This window comes from Dendrobates tinctorius, unplaced genomic scaffold (assembly GCF_039654945.1).
Source record: "Dendrobates tinctorius isolate UK_male_01 unplaced genomic scaffold, ASM3965494v1 ptg000049l, whole genome shotgun sequence".
Lineage (NCBI taxonomy): Eukaryota > Metazoa > Chordata > Amphibia > Anura > Dendrobatidae > Dendrobates > Dendrobates tinctorius.
Genome location: NW_027361717.1, coordinates 28335552 through 28357556, shown reverse-complemented (window position 1 = coordinate 28357556; position 22005 = coordinate 28335552). Strand labels below are relative to the sequence as shown.

Genomic DNA, 22005 nt, shown 5'->3' with positions numbered 1-22005 from the left:
ATAATACTTTAATTTTGTTCATTGAAATCCTTGGTGCTTGTAGGCATATGAGTCCAGGGGGTGCGCCCACTCAGTGATCAACATTGTTCCCTGTAAGTCTGTGCATGTGGCGATAGCTGTCAATCATTGACAAGCACCCCCTGGACTTATATACATGCAAACACCAGGGATTTCAATGAATAAAATACAAAGTATGCTGAATCTTTTCCCACAGCAAGCCTATGCATCATTCTGCTCATCGTCTCTCCTCTATACCGTCCTGTCCACGGATCAGATGCATATACAGTGTGACAGGTTCTTTTTAAACAGACCAAATGTCACAGATATACAATAGTACCTAAATGGATGCACTTGGGTGTTGACTCACTTTGTAAGCATTACTAAAATGTCTTTTTTTTGAGGATTCAAGGCAACTAGAAGAAATATATATCTATAACTTAAAGGCTTATTACCAGGATTGCAAATTTCCCCCTATTCATAGGAAAATGCCTACCGCTGTACTCGACTTTTTCCAGCAGTTCCGTAGACAATGAATGGAGCAGGAGTTAAGCATGTGCTCTGTTATTCTTTTCTGAGGAGCCCCAATCTCATCACTGTGGACCCTTGTTCTTAGGAACATTTGAGGTCTCAACAGTCAGCCCTCTATCAACCAATAAGTTATCCCCTATTCTACTGAAAGGGTATAACCTGTCACATGATTTCAAGCATCTAAACTGCTGGCAGCAGTGCAGAGGCTGCTGTAATCACAGGACTATATTAGCCATCTAGTTACTTCTTCTGCAGGCACATCGACAGCTTAGTTCCCTGTTTGTGTAAGATATTAAAGGGAATCTGTCACCCCTTTTTTGAGATATCATATAATGATATCATTCAATTGTGTGTCACATAAGGATTCTCTTAGTACTTTTGCTTCCCCCTGACCCCGCACCTTTCATGCATAAATACCTTGTTTATATCGGTTCAGATGTATGTAAACTGCCGCTGTCCGGTCCGCTGGGCGGGGCTTATTCAACTGCTCCCCCCCTCCCTGTCTTGCTCTAGACAAGAAGAAATGCATAGAGCAAGACAGGGAGGGGGGGGAGCAGGTGAATAAGCCACGCCCAGAGCAGGGTCAGGGGGAAGCAAAAGTACTAAGAGAATCCTTGTGTGACACACAATTGAATGATATCATTATATGATATCTCAAAAAAGGGGTGACAGATTCCCTTTAATAGCATTTTTATATCTCTTTCTATGGTGTATGTTACAATTCATTGATAATCTTCATAATTCATATTTATGGGTCGCCCCTCACACCCAGGGCAGTGGAGTACTTGGTACCGGGCCGGTGTCAGGGGGAATGTGTGTCACAGCAGCGGTGACCCAGTCTGTGGCCCTGGGCGCCCAATATCAATGGCGGTGATGTTAATGGTGTAATAGTTTATTTGGATAGTTCGTGACGCCACCCATGGTGTTTGGCAAGTGAGATGTTGAGCCAACGCTGCATGCAGATCCACTGGGACTGATGGTGTGGTGCAGCAAAGATGGTGTAGCTCCCCACAGGTGGAGCTGTAGTCCCAGGGCAGTGTAGGTGCAATGGATGAGGAGAGGCGCAGAATGGTATAGAGGCTGGTACCCAGGTGTAGCGGTGCTGGAATAACGGGAGGACACCAGAGTATGCGGTTCCAAAGCTTTACTCACTGTTTGCAGTTCACACCACTGCCTGCCTCCGCACTGTGTTCTTCAAGTCAGGGCCCCAGCCAACCTCCAGGCAGGATAGGATTCTCCCTCCACACTCCGCCAATATGTACCTTACTGAACGACTCCTCCAATGCGCCTTTAGGTGCGAAGCATTCCAGTACTTAGTTACCCTGGAATGCCTCTCTCTAAGTGTTCCGAGTCTCTACTTGTATGACAGACAGCTGTAGCCTGCTTCGGGGACTCCTCTCTGCGTCCCCGCTCACTATCCAGTTGCTGTTGTGTCCCAAGTCTATGATGGGAGTAAGGTGTTAGTGGCTCACTACTCCTCCGGTGTCTGTTGCCGGACATAAAGATCCAATCAACCTCGGGGACCGGGCCCCGGCCTTTGCGCTCTGGACTGGAAGGGTTCTCTATCTTTCTCAACCTGCTTCCCACCGTCCTTCTATTCTCCTTCGTTCTTATCTGTTCTATCTCTCTTATGGAATCTGTAGTCTCCAGTCTACGTCTCCTTCCTTCTGTTCCTTTCCCGTGCCAGCTGGCTCAGGTCACTGAGGCAGCTGCAGCACTCCTTCCTCCATCCCTCTGCCAGGGATCCCCCACTCCTGCCTGGGTGACTTCCTTTCTCTGGGACTCACCAGAGGACAAAGGTTGAGTCAACTTTAATCCATGTCAACAGGCTGCAAGTGTGATTTAGTTATTGCCAACATCTGTTAGCTGCCACAGGTAAGTTACAGGTGCTGTTAATTACACAAATTAGAGAAGCATCACATGATTTTCTGAACAGTGCCAATACTTTTGTCCACCCTCTTTTTTATGTTTGGTGTGGAATTATATCCAATTTGGCTTTAGGACAATTCTTTTTGTGTTTTTTCATTTAAAACAAATTAAATGAAGATAATAATACCAAAGAATTTGTGTTTGCAATCATTTTCAGAAAGAAACTGAGTATTATCTGACAGAATTGCAGGGGTGTCAATACTTTTGGCCACAACTGTATCTAATCTTCCTAATGTAGGAGGCACATTTGTTAAACGTTACTAACAGGCTAACTTCCTATCTTAGTATCAAAAATTTCTTTAAGTGCAATTCCTAGTTCAAAGCAGGGCTGTGGAGTCGGTAAGCCAAACCTGTACTCCGACTCCAACTCCGACTCCGACTCCACGACTCCGACTCCGACTCCCACACATATTGCTTATATTTAAGTGAAAAATGTATTGTAGTACAATGTGAACCTCAGACATTTAATCATTTTTATGATCCAATAATCAAGATATTTAGATAGAACAGAATATATATTGGTGTACTACCCGGTTTTCATTCTTTTTGGTACAGATACGATATGGATAGACAGATATGGATAAATGGATAGATAGAGGAGATTTCTAATCTGCTTTTGCTATTGAAAACATTATCTATGAGCTCAAAAACCTTTCAGGTGATGCAGTTTTTTAAAAAGATGATCAGCTTTTGCAGCTGAAAAACGTATCCTCAAAAAACACAGGAAAAACGCTGTGTGTGAATGTAGCCTTAGATCAGGAATATAACAGCCATTTATACGACATTTCATAACTTTCCCAAACTCCTATGAAAAAATATTCAGCACATCCTGCATTGAATTACTGTACCCAATTTATTATATATTTTAGGAGTCGGAGTCGGTCCATTTTATACCGACTCCAACTCCGACTCCACCAAAATGAGCACCGACTCCGACTCCACGACTCCGACTCCGACTCCACAGCCCTGGTTCAAAGTGCAATTATTCTTTCTCTCTCTTTCTACTGGACGCAAGACACTGACCATCTGTACTTGGCCTGCCACCTGTCACTTTCAATTCTTCATTCTTTATTCAATTCTCACATTCTATCTCAAAACTTTTCTAATTTTCTGTGTCAAACATGCTATAAAAGACATTTACTTTTCATAAGACACATCATAAAACATTCAAAGATTCTTGCAAAGTGCTGAACACTGCTCCCAGCCGGGATTTCTTGCAGTGTCCCTTGAGGTAGACATCATTCTTCGAAAGGTGTCCATTCAAAAACATCATCTTCGCAAAGTGTCTTTGTGTGACCATTATCTTCACAAAAGGGTCCTATATGTAAAACCAAGAAAGGGCACCTAAAGAGGTGCAACTATTTACAATAAAAGTTTTTGGATCATTCCAAGTTGATGATCGCTAGTTCAAATTGTGAAAACGCTGCCATTGCAAAATCTAGGCAACAAAAGTGCTACCAGAAAAACAAAACATGATAGCAAAAAAATCAGAAAAAGGCATAACTGGTGCAAACAAACCCTCCTGGGTAGCGAGAGTTACTGTAAATTTTTTAGCGGCTACCAGATTGAAAGTAGTCATTGGCAATCCTCAAGTACTCCTCTTCCCACGGTGTTAAGCCAGGGATCTTCTTAGGCTGCCGGGTTTGAGTCGACTTTGGCGTAGCTGAAATCCTGGTAGCAGGTACCTGGGTATCTTGGGTGTTGACCGTAGGTGGAGGAGCGTTGACTGGTTTCGATGGCAGGTACCTCTCAATGAACTCTGTAGGGATACGTCGTAAATTCAGGGCGTACCATCCCCGTAGTCCTTCATGCCGGGTGAAGGTCACATACTTTCCAGGCTGCAGATTTCTATCAGGGTGTCCTTTGTGCAAGTGAGATTCGACGTCCCTCCGGTTAAAGAATAAGTCACTCATCCTCTTGGGGTCTGCAATGAATCCGAACCCCCATTCCTGATTAACATTGAGGACCTGCCCCCATCCTGCGGCATCCTGGGAACCGTAATGTCCAGCACGGGTCCTCTCTTTTCTCTTCAGATCCGGGCCCAGTACAGCCAGTCTCCGCTGCTCTCTCTCCCGGTGCTCAGCTGCCAGCTGCTTGATGAGAGTTCGGCAATGGGCCTCATTTTCTCCCTCCTCCTGGGACCTGCTTTTGCCTGCTGGGGCCTGCGGTACCACCGTTGGGGGTTCCGGTGTCTCCCCCCGGGGATTGGCTTCCCGGTCCCAGACCAGATCCAGGACGACCTGGCCAGCCGCTGCAACTGCGGTACACCCCAGGGCCTTCCCAGGTGGAGGAACATCCGACATACCTGGGGCCTCCTGGTGGTGCAGCCTCTGCTCCGGTGCAGGTGGTGATGGAGCGGATGGTGGCTCCGGATCCGCAGGGGTCTCTGCGGGGACCTGCGCAGCCGCGTCAGGTCCGGGCGGGAGCTCCGCTTCCACTCCTGGGTCCTCCGGTAACTCCTTCAGGCAAGCGGTACTCAGCCGCACAGTCAGGGTAGAGATGTAGATCAGCGCTGCCCGGGGACAGTCCGGTGTGGTAGCGGCAGGTACCGATGGAGGGGGTACCGCTGGTGTAGGCCCCGCCGGGGCGTGCTGCCATCTCAGTTTCTCCAAGGCTTCCTTCCTCAGCTGCAGACTGGCTGTCAATTCAGCTATTTCAGCTTCTAGTTGCTGGTGATTCATTCCGGAGTTCGGGTTGGAGCCGTCAGCCATGGCGCCAGGGAGATCCGTTTCCCCGCGCTCCGCAGGCCTCCTTCCCTCACTCTCCAAAATGGTGTTCTGGCGTTCTTCCTGCCTTGGTCCATTTCCCTCCACTGGCTTCTTCTGCCCCTCCTTCCGGGGGCGGCGTCTTCCAGCGCCTCCATACCAAGCCAGGATGCGTACCCCTCGGGGGGGTGGGCCATGTATCTGTCACATAGTAATTCAGGCAAGGAAGGCCCAATACTCTTCGCGGTCTTTTCTTAGGACCTCTCATCTCTTCACGCCCTTCGTCTCCGCGCCAGCGGCCTTTTTTGAGATTCATGTCACAGTCTATTAAATTTGGTCTTTTGCACATTTTCAAAAGTTGTAAATCCAAGGCACACAGAACCCGATGGCATCTGGTCTCGTTATTCTGTTTGTGACGCCAAAATTGGGTCGCCCCTCACACCCAGGGCAGTGGGGTACTCGGTACCGGGCCGGTGTCAGGGGGAATGTGTGTCACAGCAGCGGTGACCCGGTCCGTGGGCCTGGGCACCCAATATAAATGGCGGTGATGTTAATGGTGTAATAGTTTATTTGGATAGTTCGTGACGCCACCCGTGGTGTTTGGCAAGTGAGATGTTGAGCCAACGCTGCATGCAGATCCACTGGGACTGATGGTGTGGTGCAGCAAAGATGGTGTAGCTCCCCACAGATGGAGCTGTAGTCCCAGGGCAGTGTAGGTGCAATGGATGAGGAGAGGCGCAGAATGGTATAGAGGCTGGTACCTAGGTGTAGCAGTGCTGGAATAACTGGAGGACACCAGAGTATGCGGTTCCAAAGCTTTACTCACTGTTTGCAGTTCACACAAATGCCTGCCTCCGCACTGTGCTCTTCAGGTCAGGGCCCCAGCCAACCTCCAGGCAGGATAGGATTCTCCCCTCCTCACTCCGCCAATATGTACCTTACTGAACGACTCCTCCAACGCGCCTTTAGGTGCGAAGCACTCCAGTACTTAGTTACCCTGGAATGCCTCTCTCTAGGTGTTCCTAGTCTCTACTTGTCTACTTGTATGACAGACAGCTGTAGCCTGCTTCGGGGACTCCTCTCTGCGTCCCGGCTCACTATCCAGTTGCTGTTGTGTCCCAAGTCTATGATGGGAGTAAGGCGTTAGTGGCTCACTACTCCTCCGGTGTCTATTGCCGGACATAAAGATCCAATCAACCTCGGGGACCGGGCCCCGGCCTTTGCGCTCTGGACTGGAAGGGTTCTCTCTCTTTCTCAACCTGCTTCCCACCGTCCTTCTATTCTCCTTCATTCCGATCTGTTCTACCTCTCTTATGGAATCTGTAGTCTCCAGTCTACGTCTCCTTCCTTCTGTTCCTTTCCCGTGCCAGCTGGCTCAGGTCACTGAGGCAGCTGCAGCACTCCTTCCTCCATCCCTCTTCCAGGGATCCCCCACTCCTGTCTGAGTGACTTCCTTTCTCTGGGACTCACCCCAGACTGCACTGAAATCCTACACCTTCCCTCTCTTTTATATCTAACTCCACCCGCCTCCCCAGCACCTCCCGTGTTACGAAGCCAGGGACCACAAAAGGCACCCTATGACCTTTCCAGCATAAAACATGGATGGGTCCCTGCTGAACTATCCTGTGTGTGGGGTGCAGGTGTTGGAATGCAAAAGGGAGTTCCCACCCTACCTGGATGGTGGGGCACCACACCTTAGGAGAAGGTGCATTACCTCTGTGGCGACTGAAGCCTCAGGGGCGCCACATTTACCTATTGCAGGATCTGAATCACTCCAATAGCAGTGGTGGTAAATGGCTTTCATGTAACTGTCAGTATTCTCATTTGCCTCTTTTAGTGTTTGGAGTTAATGTGGCGCCCATGAGGGTTCAGTCGCCACAGAAGTACTGCACCTCCTCCTGAGGTGTGGTACCCCACCATTCAGGTAAGGTGGAGACACCTGACCATACTCCAACACCTGCATCCCACACAACATAGTAGTGTAGCAAAGCACCTTTGATGGCTCCCTGCTTGGAACACGAAGAGTGCTGGAAGGTGGGTGGAGCTTAGTCTGCACAAGAGAGCGGGAGATTATTAGGACTAGGTCAGTCTGTGAGAGGAGATCCCCTGAGTGGGATGGATTGAAGGAAGTGCTGCAGCAGACCTCAGTGACCTGGGTCTGCTGGCACAGGAAAGAGATATTTAGAAAGCCTGATTCTCCATAAGAAAGATAGTTTTGTACGGAACGTAAGGAGAAGAAGAGAACTAAGGATTAGGGTTAGAGCAGAGCCCTTCCTCAAGTTCTCAGCGCAAGGCCGGGGTCCGGTCCCCGAGGTTGTATAGATACTAATGGTCCTGCAGCAGACACTCGAGGAATAGAAGTTGTCACCACTTTATTCCCACACAAGACTTGGGGGCACAACAGCAACGATAGTGAGCCGGGACTTGGTAGCAAGGAGTCCCCGAAGCAGGCTACAGCTGTCTGCCGTACAAGTAGAGTTCATAGGAACATCTGAAAGGAGGAACTCCAGTGTAACTCAGTACTGTGAGTACTTCAAATAGGCGCTAGAAGGGAGACGTTCAGAAAAGGCACATATGTTGGCGGAGTGTTGGAACGGAGGACTTCATCTTGCCTGGAGGTTGGCTGAGCCCCTGACCTGGAGGACACGGTACAGAGATGCGGGCACCTGTATGCACAACAGACTGTGAGTAAAGCTTTGGAACTACATGCCCTGGTGTCCTCCGCTTATTCCTGCACCAACACACTCAGCACTGCTACATCGCTGTGCCTAACACTGCACCATCTACGTCCCCTTGCTCTCTCTTCATCTACACTGCCCTGGGACTACTGCCCTACCTGTTGAGGGCCACCACATCATTGCTGCACCACACCATCTGTCCCAGAGGATCTGACTGCAGCGTTGGCTTAATATCTTCATTGCCGAACACCACAGGTAGCGACACGAATCATCCACTCATAAACTTTAATCATCATCCACAAGCTCAACATTCCCCTTTTACAATGGACGCCCAGGGCCACGGACCGGGTCACAGCTACCGTGACATCTCCCATTGAAACCAACGGGCCCGGTTCCGAGTACCCCGCTGCCCTGGGAGGGCGATCCATTAGTATATTTTGTTTTGACTTGTCGTATAGTCTGCTGTTTTTATGGCATTGAAATCAGACAGTCATAGAGGAAAAGAACAGGCTCTCTGGTGCCATCTATAGGAGATAGCTGTCAATATCAGCCAGCCATATAGAGAGCTTTGTCACATGACTTACAGTATAAAGCTAAACCAGAATTTTCTCCAAAAAGAAAAGACCTCTAATTGCAGACAGCTGTTTCGGGGTTCTTACATCTTGTCAGTACAATTTGGGAGAATGTTTGGCTACTGAGACATGTCTGACACAGGCTTTCAGGAGCAAAAATGCTTTAGGCTGGAGTCGCATTAGCTCATGGTATCGAATGCGAGAACATTGGACGTGATATGCTAATGACACACGTCTCCAGCTCTGCTGCGAGCGTGATCCGACTGTCAGTGCTCCGGGCTCTGACCTCTCCCATGAGACAATCACAGCACAGCTGTGGTGGAGACAGAAAAAGTAGTTTCTCCATCTCCTCCTTTGCCAGCATTAGCGGTAATCGCACTGCACTTGGATCACATCCGAGTGCAGTCCGATGTTTCACACACACCCATAGACTTATGTAGGTGTCATCCGATTCTCTGATGCACTCGCAGCATGCTGCCATTGTTTTCTCATGCCAAATCGTCATGAGAAAATAATCACAGATGTAATCTGCCCCATAGAATAACACTTGGCCGAGTACTATGCAATGTTTTATTACATAGCACTCGGCCGTGTTATACGGCAGTGTGACTCCGGCCTTAAATGGAAGGTACTGAGTTTGTAGTGGATTAATAAATCAATGTAGTGTAACATAACATGCTGTTATAACGAGCTTTGATTGCATTTGAGACATATTTTGTGTGTTATAGGAGTTTAAAGAAGGCACTGGGGGCTGACATCTTCTTTCACAGTAGCAGCACGACACTTTCGGTGTCATAATACGGCACCCCGTGGTCATAGGAGATAAGACGGACGCGGACCCTATCTATTATAATGGAGATGTCACTGCTGCACAATTCGCAGTAGTGGGAGTATTCTGCTGCCATTTTCATGGAGCCCTGGGCTCTCTTGTCTCCTGTCATTAGGATTTGCTAACATAACCAGTACTGCTTCCAGCTGACCAGATCCTAGATTGACAGGAATAAAATGCAGGAGAAAAGGGAGGGCAGAGTATCAGAGACTGCAAAGACATCAAGGAGGAACAGTGTACCATCAGCATTATTGGAGCAGGAGCTGTGATTCATCCCTCAGTAAGATAACAAGAAGCTGCAGGTCTGCAGTGAATGGCCGCATTGTGGAAGGGGTGAGAGACATACTGTATGAAGACTGATGGGAGATAGAGAGACAGTAACTGCAGATTACAGGGCAGTCACACACAAAATGGTGCTGCCCTGTGATGCTACTCTTCATTCTGCCCCAGGGATACTAGAACACCCAAAAGGGGAGGGAAATGGTGATGTCAGCAGTTACTGCCCCAATTTTCCAGCTAACAGCAAAGCTGGTAATTCTTACTATAGCTGCTTGAGGTCTAAAACGGAAAATGCTCCCCCTAGTGGTAAATATACATATTTGTAAAAAAAAAAAAATAAAAATAAATTTTCATATGGAAATGTTTGCAAACAGTTCAAACATTGCATTAATACATTTTAAGTACTATTTTAAGCTTAATTTCACACAAAAAAAAAACTGCAAGAAAACTGGTGTCATCTTCCCTTTAACCCCTTCCTGACATCCGACGTACTATCCCGTCCATGGGACCCGGGCCCCTATGCCCATGGACGGGATAGTACGTCTACCGCGATCAGCGGCGCCCATGTGGTGAGCGCCGCTGATCGCGGCCGGGTGTCAGCTGATTATCACAGCTGACACCCGGCACAACCGCCCCCGACACGTTAACCCCTTGCACACCGCGATCAAACATGATCGCGGTGTACTGGGAGTTAAAGGGAAGCATCAGCAGCTCCTTGCTTCCCTGAGCCCCCCACGGCAGCGCAATGTGCAGCGCTGCTGCGGGGGGCTTCTTTCCTGCAGGCCCCCGAATCCAAGATGGCGACGGGGGCCTTCGGGGGCCTGCAGGAAGCTGGCTTCCTCAGTGCCTGCAAAGCGCAGGCATGAGGAAGTCTGCAGTAGTGCCTGTGACAGATCGCTGATCTGTCACAGTGATCTGTGATGTGACAGATCAGCGATCCGTCACAGGACAGTGATGTCCCACCTGGGACTATGTAATAAAGTTAAAAAAAAAAATAAAAAAAAGTGTTAAAATAATTAAAAAAAAATCGCCAAATAAATTAGAAAAAAAGAAAAATATTCCCCCAATAAATCCATTTTTTGGAAATAAAAAAAAACAAACAATAAAAGTACACATATTAGGTATCGCCGCGTCCGTAACGACCCGCCCTATAAACCTGTCCCATTAGTTAACCCCTTTAGCGAACCCCTTAAAAAATAAAAATAAAAAAACGAAGCAAAAAATGATGATTTATTATCATACTGCCGAACATAAAGTGCAATAACGCACGATCAAAAAGACGCATATAAATATCCATGGTACCGTTGAAAATGTCATCTTGTCCCGCAAAAAACGAGCCACCATACAGCATCATCAGCAAAAAAATAAAAAAGTTATAGCTCGCAGAATAAAGCGATGCAAAAATAATTATTTTTTATATTAAATAGTTTTCATTCCAAAAAACCGACAAAACATAAAAAAACGACCTAATTGAGGTATCGCTGTAACCGTACTGACCCGAAGAATAAAACTGCCTTATCAATTTTACCACACGCGCAATGGTGTAAATGCACCCCCCCAAAAGAAATTCATGAAACGCTGGTTTTTGTTCATTCTGCGTCCCAAAAATCGGAATAAAAAGCGATCAAAAAATGTCACGTGCCCGAAAATGGTACCAATAAAAATGTCAACTCGTCCCGCAAAAAATAAGACCTCACATGACTCGGTGGGTCAAAATACGGAAAAATTATAGCTCTCAATATGTGGTGATGCAAAAACTATTTTTACAATAAAAAGCGTCTTTTAGCGTGCGACAGCTGCCAAACATAAAAACCGCCATAAATAGTAAATCAAACCCCCCGTTATCACCCCCTTAGTTAGGGAAAAATAATAAAATTAAAAAAATGTATTTATTTCCATTTTTGCATTAGGGTTAGGGCTAGGGTTAGGTCCAGGGCTAGGGTTAGGGCTAGGGCTAGGGTTAGGGTTAGGGTTAGGGCTGAGATTAGGGTTAGGGGTGTGTTGGGATTCGGGTTGGAGGTTGGAGTTAGAATTGGGGCTTTCCACTGTTTGGGCACATCAGGGGCTCTCCAAATGCAACATGGCGTCTGATCTCAATTCCAGCCAATTCTGAGTTGAAAAAATCAAATGGTGCTCCTTCCCTTCCAAGCTCTGCCATGCGCCCAAACAGTGTTTTACCCCCACATGTAGGGTATCAGCCTACTCAGGACAAATTGCAAAACAATTTTTGGGGTCGAATTTCTCCTGTTACCCTTAGGAAAATAAAAAATTGGGGGCAAAAATATCATTTTTGTGGAAAAAAATATTTTTTTTATTTTCACGTCCGAGCGTTATAAACTTCTGTGAAGCACTTGGGGGTTCAAAGTGCTCATCACACATCTAGATAAGTTCCGTGGGTGGGTCTAGTGTCCAAAATAGGGTCACTTGTGGGGAGTTTCAATAGTTTAGGTACATCAGGAGCTCTCCAAACGCACATGACACCCGCAGACCATTCCATCAAAGTCTACATTCCAAAACGTCACTACTTCCCTTCCGAGCCCCGACGTGTGTCCATACAGTAGTTTTCTCCCACATATGGCACGTCAGCGTACTCATGACAAATTGGACAACAACTTTTGGGGTTCAATTTCTCCTGTTACCCTTGGTTAAATAAAAAAATTGGGGACTAATTGATCATGTTTGTGGAAAAAATACGAATTTTTTATTTTCATGCCCTGGCATTATAAACTTCTGTGAATCCCTTGGGGGTTCAAAGTGCTCACCTCACATCTAGCTAAGTTCCTTAGGGGGTCTAGTTTTCAAAATGGGGTCATTTGTGGGGGGGTTTCCACTGTTTAGGTACATTAGGGGCTCTCCAAAGGCAACATGACACCCGCAGACCATTCCATCAAAGTCTGCATTCCAAAACGTCACTACTTCCCTTCCGAGCCCCGACGTGTGCCCATACAGTAGTTTTCTCCCACATATGGGGTATCAGCATACTCAGGACAAATTGGACAACAACTTTTGGGGTTCAATTTCTCCTGTTACCCTTGGGAAAATAAAAAAATTGGGGACTAATTGATCATGTTTGTGGAAAAAATACGATTTTTTTATTTTCATGCCCTGGCATTATAAACTTCTGTGAAGCCCTTGGGGGTTCAAAGTGTTCACCTCACATCTAGATAAGTTCCTTAGGGGGTCTAGTTTTCAAAATGGGGTCATTTGTGGGGGGTTTCCACTGTTTAGGTACATTAGGGGCTCTCCAAAGGCAACATGACACCCGCAGACCATTCCATCAAAGTCTGCATTCCAAAACATCACTACTAACCTTCCGAGCCGCGACGTGTGCCCATACAGTAGTTTTCTCCCACATATGGGGTGTCAGCATACTCAGGACAAATTGGGCAACAACTTTTGGGGTCCAATTTCTCCTGGTACCCTTGGGAAAATAAAAAAAATGGTGACTAAAAGATCATGTTTGTGGAAAAAATACGAATTTTTTATTTTCACGCCCGGGCGTTATAAACTTCTGTGAAGCACTGGGGGGTTTAAAGTGCTCACCACACATCTAGATAAGTTCCTTGGGGGTCTAGTTTACAAAATGGTGTCATTTGTGGGGGGTTTCCACTGTTTAGGTACATCAGGGGTTTTCCAATCGCGACATGGTGTCCGATCTCAATTCCAGCCAAAAACGTCAAATGGCGCTGCTTCCCTTCCGAGCTCTGCCATGCGCCCAAATAGTGGTTTACCCCCACATGTGGGGTATCAGCGTACTCAGGACAAATTGCACAATAACTTTTAGGGTCCTGTTACCCTTGGAAAAATAAGAATTGAGGGTGAAAAGATCATTTTTGTGGAAAAAATATGATTTTTTAATTGTACGGCTGTATGTTATAAACTTCTGTGAAGCCCTTGGGGGTTCAAAGTTCTCACCACACATCTAGATAAGTTCCTTAGGGGGTCTAGTTTCCAAAATGGTGTCATTTGTGGGGGGTTTCCACTGTTTAGGTACATCAGGGGTTTTCCAATCGCGACATGGTGTCCGATCTCAATTCCAGCCAAAAACGTCAAATGGCGCTGCTTCCCTTCCGAGCTCTGCCATGCGCCCAAATAGTGGTTTACCCCCACATGTGGGGTATCAGCGTACTCGGGACAAATTGCACAATAACTTTTAGGGTCCTGTTACCCTTGGGAAAATAAAAATTGGGGTGAAAAGATCATTTTTGTGGAAAAAATATGATTTTTTAATTGTACCGCTGTACGTTATAAACTTCTGTAAAGCCCTTGTGGGTTCAAAGTTCTCACCACATATCTAGATAAGTTCCTTGGGGGGTCTAGTTTCCAAAATGGGGTCACTTGTAGGGGGTTTCCACTGTTTAGGTACATCAGGGACTCTCCAAACGTGACATGGCGTCCGATCTGAATTCCAGCCAATTTTGCATTGAAAAAGTCAAACGGTGCTCCTTCCATTCTGAGCTCTGCCATGCGCCGAAACAGTCATTCCCCCCCACATATCAGGTATCAGCGTACTCAGGACAAATTGCACAATAACTTTTGCATTCCAATTTCTCCTGTTACCCTTGGTAAAATAAAAAAAATTGAACCTGAAGTATTTTTTTTGTGAAAAAAGTTAGATGTTCATTTTTTTTTTAAATATTCAAAAAAATCCCTGTGACGCACCTAAAGGGTTAATAAACTTATTGAATGTGGTTTTGAGCACCTTAAGGGGTGCAGTTTTTAGAATGGTGTCACTTTTGGGTATTTTCTATCATATAGACCCCGCAAAGTGGCTTCAAATGTGATGTGGTCCGTAAAAATAAAATGGTGTTGTAAAAATGAGAAATCGCTGGTCAACTTTTAACCCTTATAACTTCCTTACAAAAAAAATTTTGGTTCCAAAATTGTGCTGATGTAAACATGTGGGAAATGTTAGTTATCAAGTTTTTTGTGTGCCGTATCTCTGTGATTTAAGGGCATAAAAATTCAAAGTTGTAAAATTGCGAAATTTTCAAACTTTTCGCCAAATTTCCGTTTTTCTCACAAATAAACGCAAGTTATTTGAATGAAATTTTACCACTAGCATGAAGTACAATATGTCACGAGAAAACAATGTCAGAATCACCGGGATCCATGGAAGCGTTCCAGAGTTATGACCTCATAAAGGTACAGTGGTCAGAATTGTAAAAATTGGCCCGGTCATGAACGTGCAAACCACCCTTGGGGGTGAATGGGTTAAAGAAAGCACCAAACTGGAGTATGGAGAAAAACTTAGATAAATAGACAAGCTGCGATCTGGAGAGACACGCTGCATATCCATCTCCGCAGGTGATCCACAGGCGATTATGGACACATAGTAGACGTGGGATTTCTAGAAATCCCATCCACTATGCTATCACATCTGGACGCTGCGGATTTGATTCTGCAGCATAAATACACAGCGTCAAACCTGCAGCTGTTCCTGATCGTGGAAACATATCTTTAGGCCGGGGTCACACTTGCGAGTGCAATGCGAGAAACTCGCGTGAGTCTCTCCCATCATTACCCGGCACCCTCACACTCTGGTCCTGAGTGCCGGTGGCAGTGCTGGGTATTGATACGAGAGACTCGCGCGAGTTTCTCGCATTGCACTCGCAATTTTTCAGAAAAAAAACACTACTTGTGAACATGTCCAAAACTCTCCTTTGAAAGCCTCTTACACATCCAGTCTCTTACATTGCAAGGAGCAAAAAGCAGCAAGAACCCTGACAAAATGATCTGCAATTGGAGGTCATTTTAACGAATATTCTGATTTGGCTTTATAAGTCACTAGCTGAAGAGCCCGGCGTTGCCCGGGCATAGTAACTAACTACGGTTAATTATAACAAATTATAATGATTATATCTATATATATGTGTGTATATATATATATATATATATATATATATATATATATATAAAGCTGAGTGTAGAGCCCCGCCCATGCCGCATAGCCACATTCACTATAATATCCCACATCATCCCGTCAGCCAGCGCCACCGGACTACTACCCCTAATATCCCACATCATCTCACCACAGTCGCTGTATATGAGCACGGGGGAGAGGGATTCATTTCTGTCATGTTCTCTCCTTTCTGGGGGCAGACAATGGCTGGGAGCTTGTGTTCCCAGGGATGCTAGATTTCTCTCACCATGTCAGTGTCTGCTGGCTTGTTTTCTGGAGTGGGAAACTGTTGCTCATAGCAATCAATCACAGCTCAGCTTCTTTTAAACAACTCTGGTGAAATGAAAGATGCTTAGTGATTGGTTGCAAGGAAAACTGTTGCTCATAGCAACCAATCACAGCTCAGCTTCTTTTAAACAGCTCTGGTGAAATGAAAGATGCTTCGTGATTGGTTGGTGATACACACACACATTAATTTTTATATATATAGAGATGTATCCAGTTTCCTCAGAAGGTCATTGGTAACTCCTAGGTTAGCTAGCTCCAATAGGTGGCACCAGAGACCCTGTTCTCTTTTTCGGTGAATAATTTATTTGCATGTATTCCTTCCCAGGGGATCATTGCATGGCCTATAAATCTGCCTAGGCCAGTTTACCACTCTCCTTAATAAGAAACTTTACCTCTTAGACCCTTATTGCCAAAAAAAAAATCGAAATTTAGACTTTATTCTATGGGTGATATAGTTAGTAGAATGTTCCTGAAGCTGCTATCCATAATTCTTACCTAAATGCCTTGGAAGCTAAGGATTTTTTTTAATTATGATTCATTCAACCAGAATTTTTTGTATTATAAAGACATGTGAGTCACCTTCAGATATTATAGGGTGTGTGGACTTCTGTGAATCATATAAATTGATTTCACCCTCATTTCAACGGAGTTCTCAATCACCCAGCGTTCCTTTTCCAGTAATAGCCTAGTTCTTCTTCTCTCCAAAACGTTTGCTAATTGGTCTGACTCTACTATTCTTGGCAAAAATAATACAATCCTCTTAGTGCGGAGAAGCAGCAAAGTTTTCCAATGCCAAGTAGTAATAAGTCTATAAGGCACTTAATGGCTGCAGAGTTGGTTCATATCGGTGCCCCAAATGCAGCTGCCGCACCCTGCCTGTAACTGCCATAGAACTTCTCCTTTGCATGAAAACCACGTACAATGAAAAGTTGCAATCATCACCCTAATGTGCTCTGCATACTGACTACACAGAACTCCAGAGGTAGCCTGGCATATCATGGCTCCTATAGAGAAGCCATGAATGGCTTTAAGGAATTGTGACTCCTTTCCCACCCCTCATTGAATTGTTATAGGTCAACTGGTTAGCTGGCACTCGTCCATGAAGATCAGTTCTCCCTATGATGAATGCCATGCCACACTGCACAATCCCGAACTGTAAAGTGATTCATGTTGTATATTGTGAGTCTTATGTTGGGGGAGTTTGTATACACTTCCCAACTGCAAAGCATTTTGGTCCCAAATTTTAAGACAACACAAAAGAATTTATGGAGGCTGTGCCTAAGATTTGCCCACAAAAATATTTTTTTAGAGGATATTCTAAGAGCAGAGCTCTACAGATCGAACAGGTTAGTTCCGTCAGCTTTATATCCTATTCACTAGAACAGAGAAAGATATAGCCAAGCCAAAGTGCCATGGGGACTGTGACTGTGTGTGACTGTGCCAGGGGACCCCAAGTCTCCTTGTAGGAAAGGATGAGAGGTGGAACTCTCCCAAAGGTGGAGCTCTCATCTATCAGGCATTTATGGCATATCCCAGAGAGAAAGGGCCCTCTACCTGAGTGCTGTCTTTGAATATGAGTGATGGTTGTATCCATATATTAAGGGGGTTGTCCAGGACTTTTATATTGATGACCTATCCTTAACGTAGGTCATCAACATCTGATCAGTGAGGGTGCTCTCAGTGCTGGCGGAGGATGGATGTATACAGTTGTGGAGCTGTACAGCTCTTTGAGCTGTATAGTAGTGATACCCAGGTACTTCACATCCGCCCTCTATTTGAGTCAATAGGGGGCGTATGTGCAGTAACCCATCCATGACCACTATGCAATTAAAGGTATGTAGTTACATTCCGCAACTGAGCACATCTGACACAGTCCACACCGGTTACAGCTATAGGCGGGGGGGGGGGGGATGCCGGGTGTTGCACCCCTAAGAATCAGATATTGAATACCTATCCTAAGGAAAGTCCCTGCCAACCTGTGGTAGAGCTTGGATAAGATTTGTCCTGCAACATATAGTTCACATTATTTAGGCAGATAGGTTTTTACCTAAATTTTATTATTGATGCTTTTGACAATGCTCTAGTACATTTCTGTAGCATTTCGGCGCATAGCACATGCTCATATCCACACAATAAATAATTCATATAGAAATGAATACAATCTGCTATATGCACAGAAGCGCACAGCTGGCATACTGGCATGGTGACTCATGTCCTTCAGTCGCAACTAACGTAGACTTGATTAATTTGCAGTTGCCAACACAATTCCTTATGGATGTCACATGCATCGATGCAATCAATACAGTCATATTTGCAGAGGAGGAAGAAATGGTCACATCTCGAGAGCATATTTTTTCATATACTGTATATGTAGTAGATATAGAATTTGGTAGATTAATATTCAATTCAGTCATGAATCAAATTCAAAAATAGGTGGAATCGTGAAAGATGAGAATGTTTCAGTGCTCTAAATGACTGCACAACAAGAATTACAGTATTTGTGATCCATTATTCATATAATTCCAACATATTTTGTTAAATTGTACAAATACAAAAGCAAGTGGTTAAGGACTTAACAAAAAAAGGGAGAATCCAAAATTGACAGCTTATGTTTCGTAACGAGGAGGCGACATAAGAGCAAAAGCCATTACATCTTACTACAATAATCAAACTACATGGAGGGTTAATAGACTGCAGTACTGGTCCTTTTTGGGTAAGAGTCACAACCTTTTGCACAGTTGTCCCTTCTTTTTCTCTTCAATAATCAAACAGGGGGTAGGTGTGACACCCAGTGAATTAGACATAGCTTCAGACAGGTGCGAGTTCCTCTGGAGCCAACCACTGAGCTCCTGTATACCAATAGCAGGCTGATGGAAGGAGCGGCACACCTAAAGGCATGTGGAGATGTTGGTGCCCCTCTTTTAATGACAGAAAAACCCACAATGATGACAGAAATAACTTGAATCTGACAAAAGTAATAATAAATAAAGAATCTATGAAAATGAACAAATGAAAGTCAGACATTGCTTTTCAACCATGCTTCCACAGAATTTAAAAAAAAAATAAAACTCATGAAATAGGCCTGGACAGAAATGATGGTACCCTGATAATAATGTTAAATCACGGTGTGTCCGCTAATGAGCATCACAGGTGTCTACAATCATGGAATCAGTGAGTGGCCTGTATAGAGGGCTACAGATACTCACTGTGCTGTTTGATGACATGGTGTGTATCACACTCATCATGGACCATAGGAAGCGAAGGAAAGAGTTGTCTCGGGAGATTAGAAAGAAAATTATAGACAAACATGTTATACAGTGGGTGCGGAAAGTATTCAGACCCCTTAACATTTTTCACTCTGTTTCATTGCAGCCATTTGGTAAATTCAAAAAAAGTTCATTTTTTCTCATTACTGTTCGCTCTGCACCCCATCTTGACTGAAAAAAAATAGTAATGTAGAAATTCTTGCAAATTTATTAAAAAGGAAAAACTGAAATATCACATGGTCATAAGTATTCAGACCCTTTGCTCAGTATTGAGTAGAAGCAGCCTTTTGAGCTAGTACAGCCATGAGTCTTCTTGGGAATGATGCAACCAGTTTTTCACACCTGGATTTGGGGATTCTCTGACATTCTTCCTTGCAGATCCTCTCCAGTTCCGTCAGGTTGGATGGTGAATGTTGGTGGACAGCCATTTTCAGGTCTTTCCAGATATGCTCAATTGGGTTTTGTAACCTTGGCCAGATGTTTCTACATTTCTGTGTTTTTTTCATTCAAGATGGGGTGCAGAGTGTACATTAATGAGAAAAAAAAATAACTTTCTTGAATTTACCAAATGGCTGCAATGAAACAAAGAGTGAAAAATTTAAAGGGGCCTGAATACTTTCCATACCCACTGTATATAAGCACAGCGGCACTCTGTAAGGGTCAAGGTATTTTAAAATACTGAATATTTGAGATCTGAAATGCATTATTAAGTAAAATGTACTTATAAAAATTAAAGTTCTTAGCACATAAATTGGCCAATTCAAGTATGCCCATAAACCACAGCAAGGTGACACTTCTCTGATGGGTACCTACTCTAATACTTATCAAACATGCCTCTCGTGGGTTATAAGCCTACATTTTAAATGTTCAGGTAGGAACCAGCACAAATTAAAAGCACCCTCGGGCTGATAGAAGTACAAAGTCAGAAAAGGAGGCAGTCGTAACCTCCAATAGTAAACTACAATTAAACAGAAAACCTGACTAGCACCTCCATATAGTGTGAACAGGTGCAAGCTTCAATGACTGCATAATATACAAAAAGAGAGCACAGCAGCACTGTATATAAGCACAACAGCACTCTGTAAGGGCCAAAGTCCAAAGACATTCTGATAGGGAATTTAGATTGTGAGCCCCATCGGGGACAGCGATCATAATGTGTGCAAAAATGTAAAGCGCTGCGGAATATGTTAGCGCTATATAAAAATAAAGATTATTATTAGATTATTATTAAAGTATATGGAAATACTGAATATTTGAGATATGAAATTAATTGTTGCTAAATAAAATGTACTGTACTTACAAAAATGAAGGTTCTTAGGCATATATGAATTGGACAATTTATGTGCTAGCAGCCACATCAAGGTGACACTTCTCTGATGGGAACCTATTCTTATACTTATCAAACACATAAATAAAATAAATGTATTAGCAAACTGGTAACTTGCTTACAGAAATTTGCTACCTTGATAACAGAAAATGAAGTGTGCCAAGAACATTTGTAAGAAGTTGCTAATCAGGAATCTTCATGGCTGAATGATAAGTGAGGTCTTAGCTTAAAAATAGCACTGATAGTAAAAATGAAAGCCAGTAGGCGCAGAAGAGATTATTAGACATCTGGCTGGAACGGACTCAAAAAGAAGGAGAAGCAAACTCCTAACAAACGAGTGGAAGTTAAAAACTATGCTTTCTAAATGCTCAGGCCATATGGGTGCGTGCGCCTGCCTTGAGTAATTACATCAATAGTATTTGGCAGGGATAACACAGTAACCCGACATGGACTATCACAAAGGGAACAAAGCAATAAGACACAAGACTTGGTGCTGGAGCTGGGACAGGTGAGTAACATGGCTCTAGCAAGTCATTGTGAGTTTGTAGAGTTGAGGATTCCCCAAGTAATAACAAGCATACCTTAACAGTATGTTTGTTGGCACTTGGGGAATCCTCAACTCTAAGATGTTCTCATCATCTTCAGCATAGTGTGGAGACTGTGGGGTAATCAAATTTTTTTTAACAATTTGGGCAGTATTTCTTGAATTTCAGACTTTTGGTTTTATAGAGAACCACTGGTGTAACTCAAAGAATGCACACCTTAGTTTTTAGAAATCTGATATTAAAGAGGTTGTCCATTTTGGATAACATCTCTTTTTACAACAGTTTGCCAGACAACTAGCTGATTTATAGAATTCCCCACTGCTGAGAGCACCATCACACTACTTTGTGGAAAATGAAGCAATGCATGGTCCTCATTAATGTGAAAGATATCTTTTTTTCTGCTTTTTGTCCTCTCTGTACTAAATGAAGAAGGACGTACTGAGAACTTGACCTCTGCTAAAGAAGTTCTAGAATTGAGGCTTGCTTAATATATTTATACCATAATGCATGTCATCGTATAGTTGTGTATTTTGTAGTCTGACATATTCTTACTTGTGATTTCTCTGTGTATGTTTTGTACAGGCTGGCACTAACGGTTACATGGCGCCTGAGATGCTGAAGGATGAGAGTTATCTGTATCCAGTTGACTGGTTTTCAGTGGGCTGCACTATATTTGAAATGGTCGCAGGCCACACGCCATTTAGAGATCCAAAGGATAAAGATAAAAGTAAGGATGAGCTGAAGCGCAGGACATTGGAGGAAGATGTCGTATTCACCCATGCAAATTTTACTAATGAAGCAAAGGATATATGTAGACTATTGCTCGCCAAGAAGCCTGAGAATCGGCTGGGAAGCAGGTGAGATTCGCAATACGTGACCACTATATGAGTTATAACACAGGGCATGATGTATTACTTTTGGGTCTGTACAGGGGCAACAAAGGGTTCTGTAATCTGGAGATAATGCATTCTGATAAGGCCAACTAAAGAACTGTTAAGCTAACACTTATGTGCCATATAGAATTGCACCCAAATCTGTGTATACTCAAAAAAGAATCTCAGTAAAGTCAGTGATTAATTCATGGAGCACGCACATACATGATTCCCACCAATCATTATAATGACGTGGTCATTGTGCTTGGATGTCACCCATATTTG

General features: G+C 44.2%; 1 protein-coding gene across 1 annotated transcript in view; it reads left to right on the top strand.

Moving 5' to 3' along the window:
- GRK7 (G protein-coupled receptor kinase 7) overlaps positions 1–22005 on the top strand; it is a 51181-nt gene that overhangs the window by 13368 nt on the left and 15808 nt on the right. The window contains exon 3 of the mRNA XM_073576600.1: positions 21431–21705. Coding sequence (XP_073432701.1) covers positions 21431–21705 — 275 coding nt within the window. The remainder of the gene's footprint in view (positions 1–21430; positions 21706–22005) is intronic.